At 43.9% G+C, this 12,964-nt stretch overlaps 1 protein-coding gene across 2 annotated transcripts in view; it reads right to left on the bottom strand.

The window, feature by feature from the left end:
* Positions 1-10,197: 10,197 nt before the first annotated feature.
* The window catches only part of slc35a5 (solute carrier family 35 member A5), a 46,161-nt gene continuing 43,394 nt past the window's right edge, over positions 10,198-12,964 (bottom strand). For both annotated transcript variants that reach the window (XM_084311643.1, XM_084311642.1), the window contains one exon: positions 10,198-11,674. In XM_084311643.1, coding sequence (XP_084167769.1) covers positions 11,606-11,674 — 69 coding nt within the window. In that variant the 3' untranslated portion in view covers positions 10,198-11,605. The remainder of the gene's footprint in view (positions 11,675-12,964) is intronic.

Consider the following 12,964-nt stretch of genomic DNA (forward strand, 5'->3'; position numbering starts at 1 on the left):
TATGTTTTTCCATCCAAATTCTTTCCATATCCTCGATCCTGTTGTTGAATGTTGCACCTCGCATATGTTCCCCCATTCCTTCCCTGTTATTCCCATCTCTAGTTCTCTCTCCCATTTCTCCCTTATATAATCTGTCGTGTGTCCCTTGCTGGTCATTATAGCCCGATACAGTGCTGATATTACCCTTCCATTCCCTCCTTCGTACGCCCTTACTATCATCCTAATTATTCCATTCTGTTCTTCTTCCTTGTCCCCTCTTATTTCTTTATTATAGTAATCTCTAATCTGTAGATATCTGAAGTGGTCCTTGTTTTCTAGTCCAAATTTCTCCTTTAATTTTTGTAGTGTTTGCATTTCCCCCTTCTCTATCATTTTGCATATCGCTGTTGCCCCCCCTCTCTCCCACCTTCTGAATCCATGGTCTAACCTCCCTGGTTTGAATCTCTTGTCATGTGTTACCCATCTCAGGACCCCTGACTGCTTCTCCAATTTGTGTGTTTTTACTACCCTGTTCCATATGGTCAAGGTGCATTTGGTGATTGGATCTAATAGTCCCTCTTTTTCTTTAAATAGTTCCCTATCCCCCACCAGAGCTTGTACCTTGTATCCCTCCCCTTCTTTTTCAATGTCTTTCCATCTTGCCTCATATCTGTCATTACACCAGCACGTCACTGCTCTCAGTTGTGCTGCATAGTAATAATCTTGTAGGCTGGGTACTGCCATCCCTCCCTCTTCCTTTGGTAGTTGTAGTGTTTTATATCTGACCCGTGGTCTTCTCCCCGCCCATATGAATCTCGATATCAGTCTGTCCCACTCCCTGAATTGATTCTGTGGTATTTGTATCGGTAGTGACTGGAATAGGTACAGTAACCTTGATAGTATGTTCATTTTAATGACCTCTATTCTTGAATTGAAGTCCAAGGGCATTACTGTCCATCTCTCTAAGTCTCTCTTGATGTTCTGATTTATCTGTGTATAGTTCGCCTCAAACAGTTTCTCCACCCCTCTCGTGATGTTCACCCCTAAGTATTTAATCTTGTCCATGTCCCATCTTATCCCGTACTGTTCTCTAATTTCCGTCGGTGGGGTATAGTTCCATGCTAAGGTCTGTGTCTTTGTCACGTTTAGTTTGTATCCTGAGTAGTGGCCATATTCCTTCAGTAGATCCATCAGTGCCGGGAAGCTCTTGTCTGGTTGCCTCATGTATACTATCACGTCGTCTGCAAATAGGCCTAGTTTATATTCCGTTCCCTTTATCCTTACTCCCTTAATGTCCTCGGTCTGTCTGATCAGTTGTGCCAGTGGTTCTATGAAAACGGCGAAGAGCGTCGGTGAGAGACAACATCCCTGTCTGGTAGCCCTCTCTAATCTGATTCTATCCGTCAAGCTGCCATTCACCTTAACCCTCGCTGTCGGTTCTTGATATAGCGCCTTGATCATCTTCATCGCCCTCCCGTTCAGTCCGAACCTCATCAATGTTTTATATAAAAATGTCCAGCTCACACTGTCGAATGCTTTTTCTGCATCTAGGCTAATCAGTACCGCGCTACCCCCTTGTTTTTGTATCTCCTCTACTATGTGTATGTCTTTCTCACGTTGTCCTGTGTCTGTCTCCCTTTAATAAATCCAGTTTGATCTTCATCTACAGTATAATGTCTGGCATAAACGTCTCAAATCTCTTTGATATTATCGATGTATACATCTTGTAATCCACGTTGAGTATGGACACAGGTCTGAAACTACTACATAATTCCCTATCCTTCCCTTCCTTCGGTATCGTGGTGATTATGGCTTCCTTCCACGAGGGGGGCATTTTTCCCTCTTCCATCGTGTGTCTGAACGCCGCCCCTAACATGGGTGCTAATTCAGTTCTAAATGTCTTGTAGAATTCCGATGGGAATCCGTCGCTCCCCGGAGACTTGTTGTTTTTAGCTCTACTAATTGCCTCTTCCAGTTCTTGTTCCGTAATTATTTTATTTAATTCTTCATTCTGTTCTTTCCCTATCGATGGTAACTCTAGCTTCTCCAGATATGCTTCTATTTCCTCTTCTCCCGCTGCTTTTGGCTGTGTGTATAATTTCTCATAGTATTCTCTAAATGTCCTCTCTATTTCAGCTGGGTCCCTCAATATTTCATTAGTCTTTGTATCCCTTATTGTGTGTATCGTGTTCAACTTCTGTTGCGTCCTAATTCTCCTAGCCAACAGTCTGGTCGCTTTTGGTCCCCCTTCATAGTACGTTTGTTTCATGAACCTCGCTTTCTTTTCTATTTCCGTCAATAATTCCCTATTTATCCTGGCCTTTACTTCTTTGATTTCTCCGAGCGTTTCCTGTTCTTTTGATATCTGGTGTCTCCCCTCTAGCTTCTTCAGCTTCCCTATCAGATTGTGATATGTCTCCGTTCTGGCCTTCTTCAGCATTGCTGTCTTCTCCATCAATTTCCCCCTTATCACCACCTTCAGTGTGTCCCATAGAATGTTCGGATCTACCGCCCCGTTGTCATTTTCTTCCTTATATCTGGCTATCTCCTCCTTGATCTGACTCACCACCCCCTTGTTATTTAATATTCCTACATTTAGTCTCCAGATCGTGTTTCTCCGTCTCCCTTCTAGATCTACTGTCAGATATATGGCACTGTGATCCGATATGTCCGCTACTCCTATACTGCTCTCCCGTGCCCTGTAAATGTCCCCCGTCGTCATCAAAAAGTAGTCTATTCTCGCATATGTCACGTGCGGGTGTGAGTAATGTGTGTATTCCCTGTCCATGGTGTGCATCCCCTCCAAACATCTGTAATTCCCATTTCCGTCATCTGAATATTCATATATCTACTGATGGGTGCTCGTCCTTTTCTAGTACTCGTGGTGTCTAGGTCGTGATTCAGTACTACGTTAAAATCTCCCGCGCATATCAATATCCCTTCTAGTTCCATCACTATCATATCAAAAATGGTCTCATATAAATCCCTCTCACTCTCTGGGGGTGCATAAACATTCACGAACGTAACCATTTGGCCCTCCATTTTCCCCTTCACCAGAACAAACCTTCCCTCCTTGTCTCTTACTTCCTTGATCAATTCAAATTTGACTGTGTTTTTGATCAACGTGATTACTCCTCTCCTCGGGTTCTGTTTAAAGGAACTATAGTATGCATTTTCATATCCAAATCTCTTCAGTTTCTCATGATCCTGTGCTACCAAATGTGTCTCCTGTAGAAAAATCACTTCCATCTCACTTTTTTTACATTTCAACATCACTTTGCTCCTCTTTATCGTATTATTCATTCCATTAACGTTTAACGACATCATTTTTATACCTTTAACCATTGTCATCTTTCTTCTTCTTTCGTCTGTCAGTCCCCCCCATGTCACATTCATTCCCCCCTCCGGTTGGAGCCTCCGCTCTCTTCACCGAATACATATAATGATTAACATAAATAAAAAACATAAACTTTACATAAAGTGCTCCCAAGGCGTTCGGGGGGTCCCTGTGTCCCCCCCTGTCCCCTGCTGGTGGGTGAGGGGTAATTGCTCTCCTAGCGAGAGGCCCCCTCCTGACGGCTTGGGGGTTTGAAACCCTTACCCCCAATCGCTCGTCATATTTGTCCAGCTTTCTTACTGTTTTTTTTTTGCTGTCGAGCTCCTGGTCAAAAGCGCTCTGTCCTTCCTTCTGACCAAAGACCCTCTTTTCCTAGGTCCCTCTCAATGTGTCTCATATGTTTCCATGTCCCTCCTTCCTCCCAAACCCGTGTGTGGTGTCTCCTGTGTACCCCTTTTTACTTTCTTTTCCTCCCCTCTATTTTCTATGTGATGTCCATTTATCCCCCTAATCCCTTCCAACTGTGTTACTCGCAGCGTGTGTCTATGTATTTGTTTCAGTATGTTCTGTGTCTCGTCTATCATACCTAGTTATATTTCCATTTATTTCCTCCATCAGTATGTGTATTATGTGTCCATGTATACGTTATGTTCATTTCTATATTCTGCCTCTACCTGGGAATGTGTGTTTATGCATATGTTATTTCAGTTTCTATATTTTGTCTCTATTTGGATAGTTTTTTCAATCTCTTGTGCGTGTACTCATCCGTTCGCCTCCTCCCGCCTCCTCTCCCCTCCTTCTCCGTCTCTGGCCTCCTCGTCCGTCTCCGCCCTCGATCTGTCACGTTTCACCTCGGCCTTCTCCTCTCTCCTCCCTCCTCTCCCTGGTTTCGGTCTCCTACTCTGGTCCATCTGCGTGCCCCCTCCAATCTCTGCTGCAGGCTCTGCGTCTGGTCCTCCTGTCTCCTTCCTTCTCCGTCCTCCGCCATCTGCATCACCCGTCGTCTCATCTCCTGCGCCGCCTCTCGTGCCGTCGCGTACGTCACCGTCCCTTCCTCCCAGTGAATCCTTAGCGAGGTCATGGGTGATTGGAATCTCATTCCGTTTTCTTTCAGAGTTCTCTTCAGTCCCGCGTAGGACCTGCGTGTTATTGCTACCGCTGTCGAGTAATCGTGATCAAACGATAGTCTTTTCCCTTCGATTTCAATCTTCTTGGTCCACGCGGTTCTGAGTATCAATTCCTTAATCTCAAATCTCAGAAAGTTAATAATCACCGCTCTCGGAGGTCTGTCCGGTTTCGGTCTCGGAGCCAACGCCCTGTGGGCCCTCTGAATCTCCATTTTTTCCAGTCCCGTCTCCTTCAATTGCTCCTTGATAAGCTTTTCTACATAATGGGTCACCGATTCCCCTTCGACTCCTTCTTTCAATCCCCATATTCTGATGTTATTTCTCCGTGACCTCCCCTCCATGTCCGACATCTTTGTCTCCATCTGTTCTTGTTTCTGAATCGCACATGTTAATACCTCGTGTATCTCTGTGTTCCATTCCCCCGCTTGCGCCGTTCTAGTCTGTAACTCGGTCACGTTTCTGTCCTGTTCCGCCATCTTCTCCTCCACCCTTTTGAGTTCTGTATTCATTTCACCTCTGAAGTCCTCCTGTTCCTTCCTCAATTCCTCCCGTAGCTTCCCAATATCATTCCTTATCGTGTCCGTGTTCAGTTTTATCGCCGCTGTTATGTTCTCTAATATCCCGGCCTGCATGACCACGGCCCATCCTGGCATTCCCGTGTCTGCCTCAGCGGGACCTCCCCCTTCTTCCGCCTGTCTCTTCTCGGCTTCGCTTCGGGGACTCTGTTTCTTCAAATTCTCCTCTTCTCGTGTGTTCTCCATTTCTCTTTCCTTCACAATCGTTGTCTCTTCCTTACTTCTCGTGTGCATTTTCATTTTTAATCACTTTTCGGGTCCTTTTTTATCCGTTCATTCGCTCATTTGACCAGGAGCTCTATCGCACGTGTGTTACCCGTCTGCTCTCATACCGGAAGTTGAAGAAAAGGATTTTGCATAGAAAACATAATATATACAAAATTAAAAATGTATGAAGATTATATACTTTCACATTTGAAGCATGTCAACTTCAAGAGGACGTAATCAGAGCAGCATAACTGGACCACATACCACTTTAACATAACCTATAGAGGTCAATGGATACACAAACGTCATGTAGAATGTGTAATTTTACTTTAGATACTTAAGTACATTCAATAGCAAATACTTCTCTACTTTTACAGTAGAATATGAATGGAGGACTTTTACCAGAGTACTTAATTATGTGGGTATTTCTACTTTTACTTACGTAAAGGAACTGTGTACTTCTTCCACCCCTGGTAGGGGGTAAGAGTAGAGAGAATGACTCAAGTAAAGGTGCACTCAAAAAAAGTAGGCTACTTCAGTCCTTTGTTACATAAATAAACACAGTAAACTCCCAAACTGTTCCCCCAAAATTAACTGACTACGTTGGTCTTTGCAAATGTTTATAGCCATATAGTTATACTGTATATGCCCTTTATTATAGCTGGGCCTATATGGTAAGTTATTATAGCCTACTGTGAAGAGCTCCAGAGCTCGCTTGGCAGAGCCTGAGGTGTGGCCAGCAATGTGCCTCCTGTAAGGCTACGTTCAGACTGCAGGCAAAAGTGGCCCAAGATCAGATTTGGAGTGTGAACAGAACCAAATGGAATCTGATCCGGTCCTAAATGAGATACAGGTCTGATTTGTTTGAGTTAGTTTCACCTTTTTAAAAATAAATTATATATGCCACTCCCTTGATTTTCAGAGGTGGAGAGAGTACTGAGATATATTACTCAAATAGACAAAGGCTATTGTTCCTTACACTTTCTATCTGTAGGGGGCAGTGGTGGAAAGTAACTAACTATTTTTTACTCCAGTACCGTTTTTACTCCACTACATTTCAAGGGAAATATTTCTCTTTTGATCAACTTTTTCTCCTTTTTTCTATTTTTCTCCCATCCCAATTTCGTATTGCCAATTCTCCCCTCCCCTGTCTTGAACGTTGCTAGACTATGCCTCCCACTGGTCGGCTGTAGTGAGGATAGAAGCCTTGCATCACATGTCCCCTCCGGTACACGAGGAGGCAGCCTGTCGCATCTTTTCACCAGACAGCGCGGACTCTCAGTGGCGAGGAGTAACGTGTGGGAGGCTCACGCTGCCCCCGCTACTTCCTGTCTCTGCTGTGCAGGCGTCACCCAACCGACCTGTAGGAGTCGCTGTCCACAACGTCCAATCCCCACCCATCGACTTCCACCCGCTGACTCTGCCAAATGAGCCAGTACGATGGCCGGCCCAAGCCGACGGCAATGCTGAGACTGGGATTCGATACCGGAGTCTCCTGCATTGGTGACGAGCGCAATCTCCGCTACGCCACCCAGCCGCCGTTTCAAGGGAAATATTGTACTTTACTCCACTGAAGTTTCACCCTTTCCAAAATAAAATACTGTGAACAGCCAAACAAACAAAACAAATCGAATCTGAGCAATAAATTAGAATTGAGCACTAAAGCTTGCAGTGTGAAGGTATCCTAATGTGTTCTGTAGACCTCAGCAGTGGTTGGTGGGTCTCTCTAGACCTCAGCAGTGGTTGGTGGGTCTCTCTAGACCTCAGCAGTGGTTGGTGGGTCTCTCTAGACCTCAGCAGTGGTTGGTGGGTCTCTGTAGACCTCAGCAGTGGTTGGTGGGTCTCTGTAGACCTCAGCTGTGGTTGGTGGGTCTCTGTAGACCTCAGCTGTGGTTGGTGGGTCTCTGTAGACCTCAGCAGTGGTTGGTGGGTCTCTCTAGACCTCAGCATTGGTTGGTGGGTCTCTGTAGACCTCAGCAGTGGTTGGTGGGTCTCTGTAGACCTCAGCAGTGAAACAGTTTATTTAAGATCCAAAGTGATTGTCCCCAGGGATGCACAACATCCTAAACTATATGTACATATTAGGCTGTTAGACCCGGAAATAGGCACAGAACTTGCTGTCCCACGATTGGCGCACATGTCACATGACCTGGCCAATCAGAGCGCAAAACTCGAACGCGGAAACGCAGTTCCGTCGTAGAAGGCATACACGCGGCCAGACCACCAGGGAAACTCCCAGTGCTCCCGATGGTCAGTCCAGGCCTGGTGGTTTATAACAGTGGACAGAGTTCCTGGAGCAGAAAGAAAACATATCTGAGAAATGCTGAAACAGAAATCCATTTCATTTCATATTCTCAGATCTTTCATTACTGGGACATTTTCTGAGGAATGTCAACAGTAATATGCTAATTGTTAGGTAATTCTTTAGGAAACCACCCCGACCCCCGCCCGACCTCTTGACTGAATGTTCTTCTTTCATTGGGTTCATTCTTTTCTTCACATATTTATTATAAAATATATTTTTTTCTTTTTGTACTCTGACATTTTGGGAGACTTGCCCTGTGTCTGTGCACTTCAGTCACCTTTAATTTGATGGAATAAATGTCAGAATTCAACAATGTCTCCCTCTGCAGGCAGCCCAGTGTCAGCGCAGCACCTGCCTTATGAAGCCCAGGTAGGTAGGCAATCCAACATTGAATAGGAACCCTTGTGGACAACTTTGCCTCCAAATTGTGACAGAAAATTGGCTTCCTATACAGAAACGGAACCAGCTTCCCTTTCATTAGTAGGAAGAGAGTTGTTGAAGCAGTTTTCTTATCAGTCCTGGACTATGGTGATGTAATTTATAGGCATGCTGCAGCCTCAACTCTTAAATCCCTGGACTCTTGTCACTCTGCCCTCAGATTCATCACTAATGATAGATACGACACTCATCACTGTGTCCATTCTGAAAAGGTTGGTTGGCCCTCTTTGACGGAGAGGCGCAACAACAACTGGTAAGACCCTTATTGGTGTCCTTAAAGCTTGAGATTCTCGGCCGTTGTTGTAAATACAAAAAGTCTTTATTAATTTACCTGCCCAGTTAAATGAAGGTTAAATAACATAAAATAAACAAACAACCTCCTGTCTGTAAACCCACTCCACAGTGCACACAGAATACATTTCAGTCAGCTTGTACAGACAGACGCTTGACCCCATTGACTTTGAATTAGCTTGTGATTAACTAAGCGGAGCTGTGAGTATCCAGTATGAAGAACATGTGCTGAGAAAGGATTCTACCTATCGACAACATCACTGGTCAGCAGGAAATAGGTCGATAAGTGTCCCTTTAACCCAGGAGACAATATTTTACTTCATTCTACCTTTTATTTTATTCTACCTAATTGTCTGTCTGTTAATGTTGCACCAAGCGAGCAAAATGTATTCCTTGCATGTGCAAACTACTTGGCAATAAAGACCTTTCTGATTCTTCTGATTCTGACTATTTCCACACCTGCCATCACCCTAGTTAAATCTGAACAAATCACCTACTGCTTTGACGTGAACAAGTAGCCTAATGTTCTAGATTACCATAACGTAGACCTACTGTATGTAGACTCTGTCTGTACTGGGAAGCTCCCAGGTGTGAAGTTGTGTACTCTATGAAGAAAATGTAGAGTTGCAAATTAAATGATCATTTATATTTTGACAATAAATGTCTCAAATTGAATGTCGGTTTCATGTTTCTGCAGTGCAAGACATGATAACAGAATGCTGGGACTCTGATGCAGATGCCAGACTGACCACTCTGTGTTTAACGGAAAGATTTAAGACTGTATTATTTGTAGAAAGTCATTTTGGTGTTTACTTTTAATCGTACTCATAGTATTATATTCAGATTACTTTTTTTTTTATTAACTACGGTATACTTATTGGAACGTATAATATAACCGACCTCATCTGGACCTTTGTTTACACTGTTTATTTGTTCTCATACTTTTATATTCAGATCAAATTTGATTGCCTATATTTACGTATTTTTTTTTACTATTACCCTGCCCATGCCCGTACCTCCCCTCCCCCCCTGCCCCATGTTGCCCGAATTTCCCCAAGGGGATCAATAAAGGAATATCTTTATCATATCTTATTATCACTGCAGAAACGCTGTGGAAAATGACCTGTTATGTTAGGATGGTGTGAACATGTCTTCCAAAAGCACATGTACAAAACATGCTTATGAGAGCTGCTTCCAACCTAGCTTTCAGAGTCGACAAAGTCAAACCATAATGTAAAACCCATAGGTAAAATTTACTCCGGCCTAATCTATTCTCATATTTATCCAAACTTGTTAACACAAGTACTACAAGTATATACACTCAAAACTCTTCATACTTTTTGCACATTACTGCTCAATTGCACAGCCCTATTAAATATCCCACCCCACTGTATTGTTATTTTTACTCTAATAAGTGTATATACTCTACCACATCGTACACAATTGTACAGCCCTGGCCTATTTTATTTTATAATTATATTACATTTTATTGTACTTTTATATATATATATATATTTTTTATAATTTTTTAGCATTTTTACAGCTTTATTGGTCACGCAGGACCGACAGAGGAGAGGGCGAACGGGAGGAGAGGTGGGGAGGACATGCGACAAATAACGACGGGAGCTGGGATCGAACCCGGGTCGGCCGCGTAGGTGCGCGAGGCACTATGGTATCCGCCACGAGGGCGCCCCATTGTACTTGTATTTTAAATTATTTTATATTCCATTTTATTTTATTCTACCGCACCAAACGACCAAATCAAATTCCTTGCATTTGTAAACTATTTGGCAATAAAGACCTTTCTGATTCTGACTAAATAAAATGCTTCTGATGGATACAAAAATTATTGGGACCCATTGTGACAAATGTGAAACACTTGTTATGCTTTATAACAGTCCATGTAATCATGTATCACACATTTTATGGCACAAACACCATGCTTAACAGTTTTAATTTACAATTACAAGGATTCCACAGGTGTGAGGCACAACCGCATTCCTCATGTGAGCAATCGGGTTTTCCCCCCCGAGGGTGAAAAGATAAACCACAGGTTGGCGTGTTGTGCTTTTCATACAGTGAGACGGCTGGTCCGCTGTGTTCCGTATGATGTTCCAGGCGTAAGAAAATAGAAGAGTTACGTAAAGGTCGCTGTGCTTTTCCTTCTGGCCAGTCAGTTAGGTCCCCTCTGAGTTTGTTAAAGCTGCTGTAAGTAGTATTTCTTTGTTAAAATAAGTGCTAGTAGCTCTACATTCTGACAGCCATCACTGATATAGTGTGTCTGGTCAGTAACATGGGTCTCCCAGTCCCTCCGCTCTGCAGTAAACACAAAATACATTTTCTGGTATCCCAATCAGGAGAGAGAACCCTAGATATTTTTTCTCCTAGTTCTCTCTCCTGATTGAATAAAGTGGGAACTGGATACCAGGGAATGTATTTCCTGTTTACTGCAGAGCAGGAGGGACTGAGAAACCCATGTTACAGACCAGACACTCTATATCAGTGATGGCTGTCGGAGTGTAGAGATATTATTTTAACATGTAGACCACTGATTTTAACAAAGACATACTACATGTTAAAATAATATCTCTCCCGACAGCCATCACTGACAGTGTTTGGTCAGTAACATGGGTCTCTCAGTCCCTCCTGCTCTGCAGTAAACAGAACATTTATTTTCTGGTATCCAGTTCCCACTTTATACAATCAGGAGAGAGAACTCCACACTGCAAGTAAGCAAATATCTAGGGTTCGCTCTCCTGATTGGATGAAGTGGGAAAGGGATACCAGGAAATCACACACTCTATATCAGTGATGGCTGTCGGAATGTAGAGCTACTTAACACTTATTTTAACAAGAAAACACCACTTACAGTATCTTTAAGAAGCTGAACCAAAGTAACTGTTGCTGCGCTTATCGTTATAAAAATGTCAAATCAAAGAAACAAAAAATATATATTGCTCAGGTGATAAAAGCCCCATGGCTTCAATTTCCCCTCCTCACAGAAATACATGTATTTCACATGACGTACTGATGAACTGTTTCCCCTGATATTTCTTACATCGTAACAAGAGATAAATTACAGAGCTCTCATATACAGACAGGCACATTTCAGAATTATTTACAATGTTCATTATTACATTACAACAGTGGAATCGTAGAAGTTCAACCAAACACAGAACCACCAAACCACTGTATACATTAGTGTATACCGCCACTGCCAGCCATTTCGATAATGTAACAAAAAGTCCCAATGGAATCCAGTGCACTAGAAGGTCTATTTGAGGTTCACGCACCCGAGCGTCAAGAAACGCCGCCACCGGGTTGATCCTCTTCTGATTCGCTGGCACTAGAAAGACTCCTCTTCTGATTCGCTGTCTGTGTTGGGCTTCGTCAGTCTCTGCAGCTCCTCTCCGTCCTGCAAGACACAATATTTCTGACACTTGGAATACATTCCCTGAGATCCATAGATGTCCCTAGATACCAAGAACATGCAAATGGCCCTTGTAGAAGTGGAGCAATCTTCCATTTACTTAGGTATGCGGGGGGTGACATTCCCGTCGCCGTGCATGGCGGTGTGAGTGGCTGTTTGTGTTTTCCTTCGGTCATGGCGTGCTTTAATCGGGAATAATAATAATATTTATTATTATTATATTGTAAAAATGTATGCATTGAAATGTTTGTAAAGTCTCGACGACATTGAAAATGAGGGTGACCTCAATTGTCTTTTCGAGAATAAATAAAGGTTTGTATATATTTTTAGGCAAATTTTCTGAAAATATGGCTAGGGCTTAAGAGGTTAAGTAAATAAACAGTGATTGGAAGCAGTAGATACGTCGGTCAACAAGCTGTGAGGAGGCAAGCTGAGTGATGATACCCGTCGTAGTAGAGGAAGCAAGATTACTCAGCCAGATAGAAATCCTAAAATGATCATGAAATTGAAAAAAGCTGTTACATTTTGGACCGTGGTGATGTGATTTATAGGCTTCAACTCTCAAACCTCAACACACCAAATACGCAAGCGGATTCTGGGCTTTTCCCCTGAATGTTCAAACGAGATGGTGCCGAGTCTCATCTAGGGGGTGGTCCGGAGGGGGGGCTGAGTCTCACCTAGGGGGTGGTCCAGAGGGGGGCTGAGTCTCACCTAGGGGGTGGTCCGGAGGGGGGCTGAGTCTCAGCTAGGGGGTGGTCCGGAGGGGGGCTGAGTCTCAGCTAGGGGGTGGTCCAGAGGGGGGCTGAGTCTCAGCTAGGGGGTGGTCCGGAGGGGGGCTGAGTCTCAGCTAGGGGGTGGTCCAGAGGGGGGCTGAGTCTCAGCTATGGGGGTGGTCCAGAGGGGGGCTGAGTCTCATCTAGGGGGTGGTCTGGAGGGGGGCTGAGTCTCAACTAGGGCTGGTCCAGAGGGGGACTGGGTCTGAGTCTCATCTAGGGGCTGGTCCAGAGGGGGGCTGAGTCTCAGCTAGGGGGTGGTCCGGAGGGGGCTTTGTGGGGAACTAAGATAGTTCCCCACTAAAGTTCCAAATAAGTTATTTATTTAAGTACTGTGTATAATTTTATTTTTTTCTGGCAGCGCGTCGAAGTGTCCTTGAGCAAGATACTTAACCCCTAAATGCACCTTGCATGGTGTCAACCTCCGCCGTCGGTGTGTGGATGTACGAGTGAAGGGGTGAATGTAAGGAACAAAATTGTAAAGTGCTTTGTATAAAAGCTG

Source organism: Notolepis coatsorum, assembly GCF_963971535.1.
Source record: "Notolepis coatsorum genome assembly, chromosome: 3".
Lineage (NCBI taxonomy): Eukaryota > Metazoa > Chordata > Actinopteri > Aulopiformes > Paralepididae > Notolepis > Notolepis coatsorum.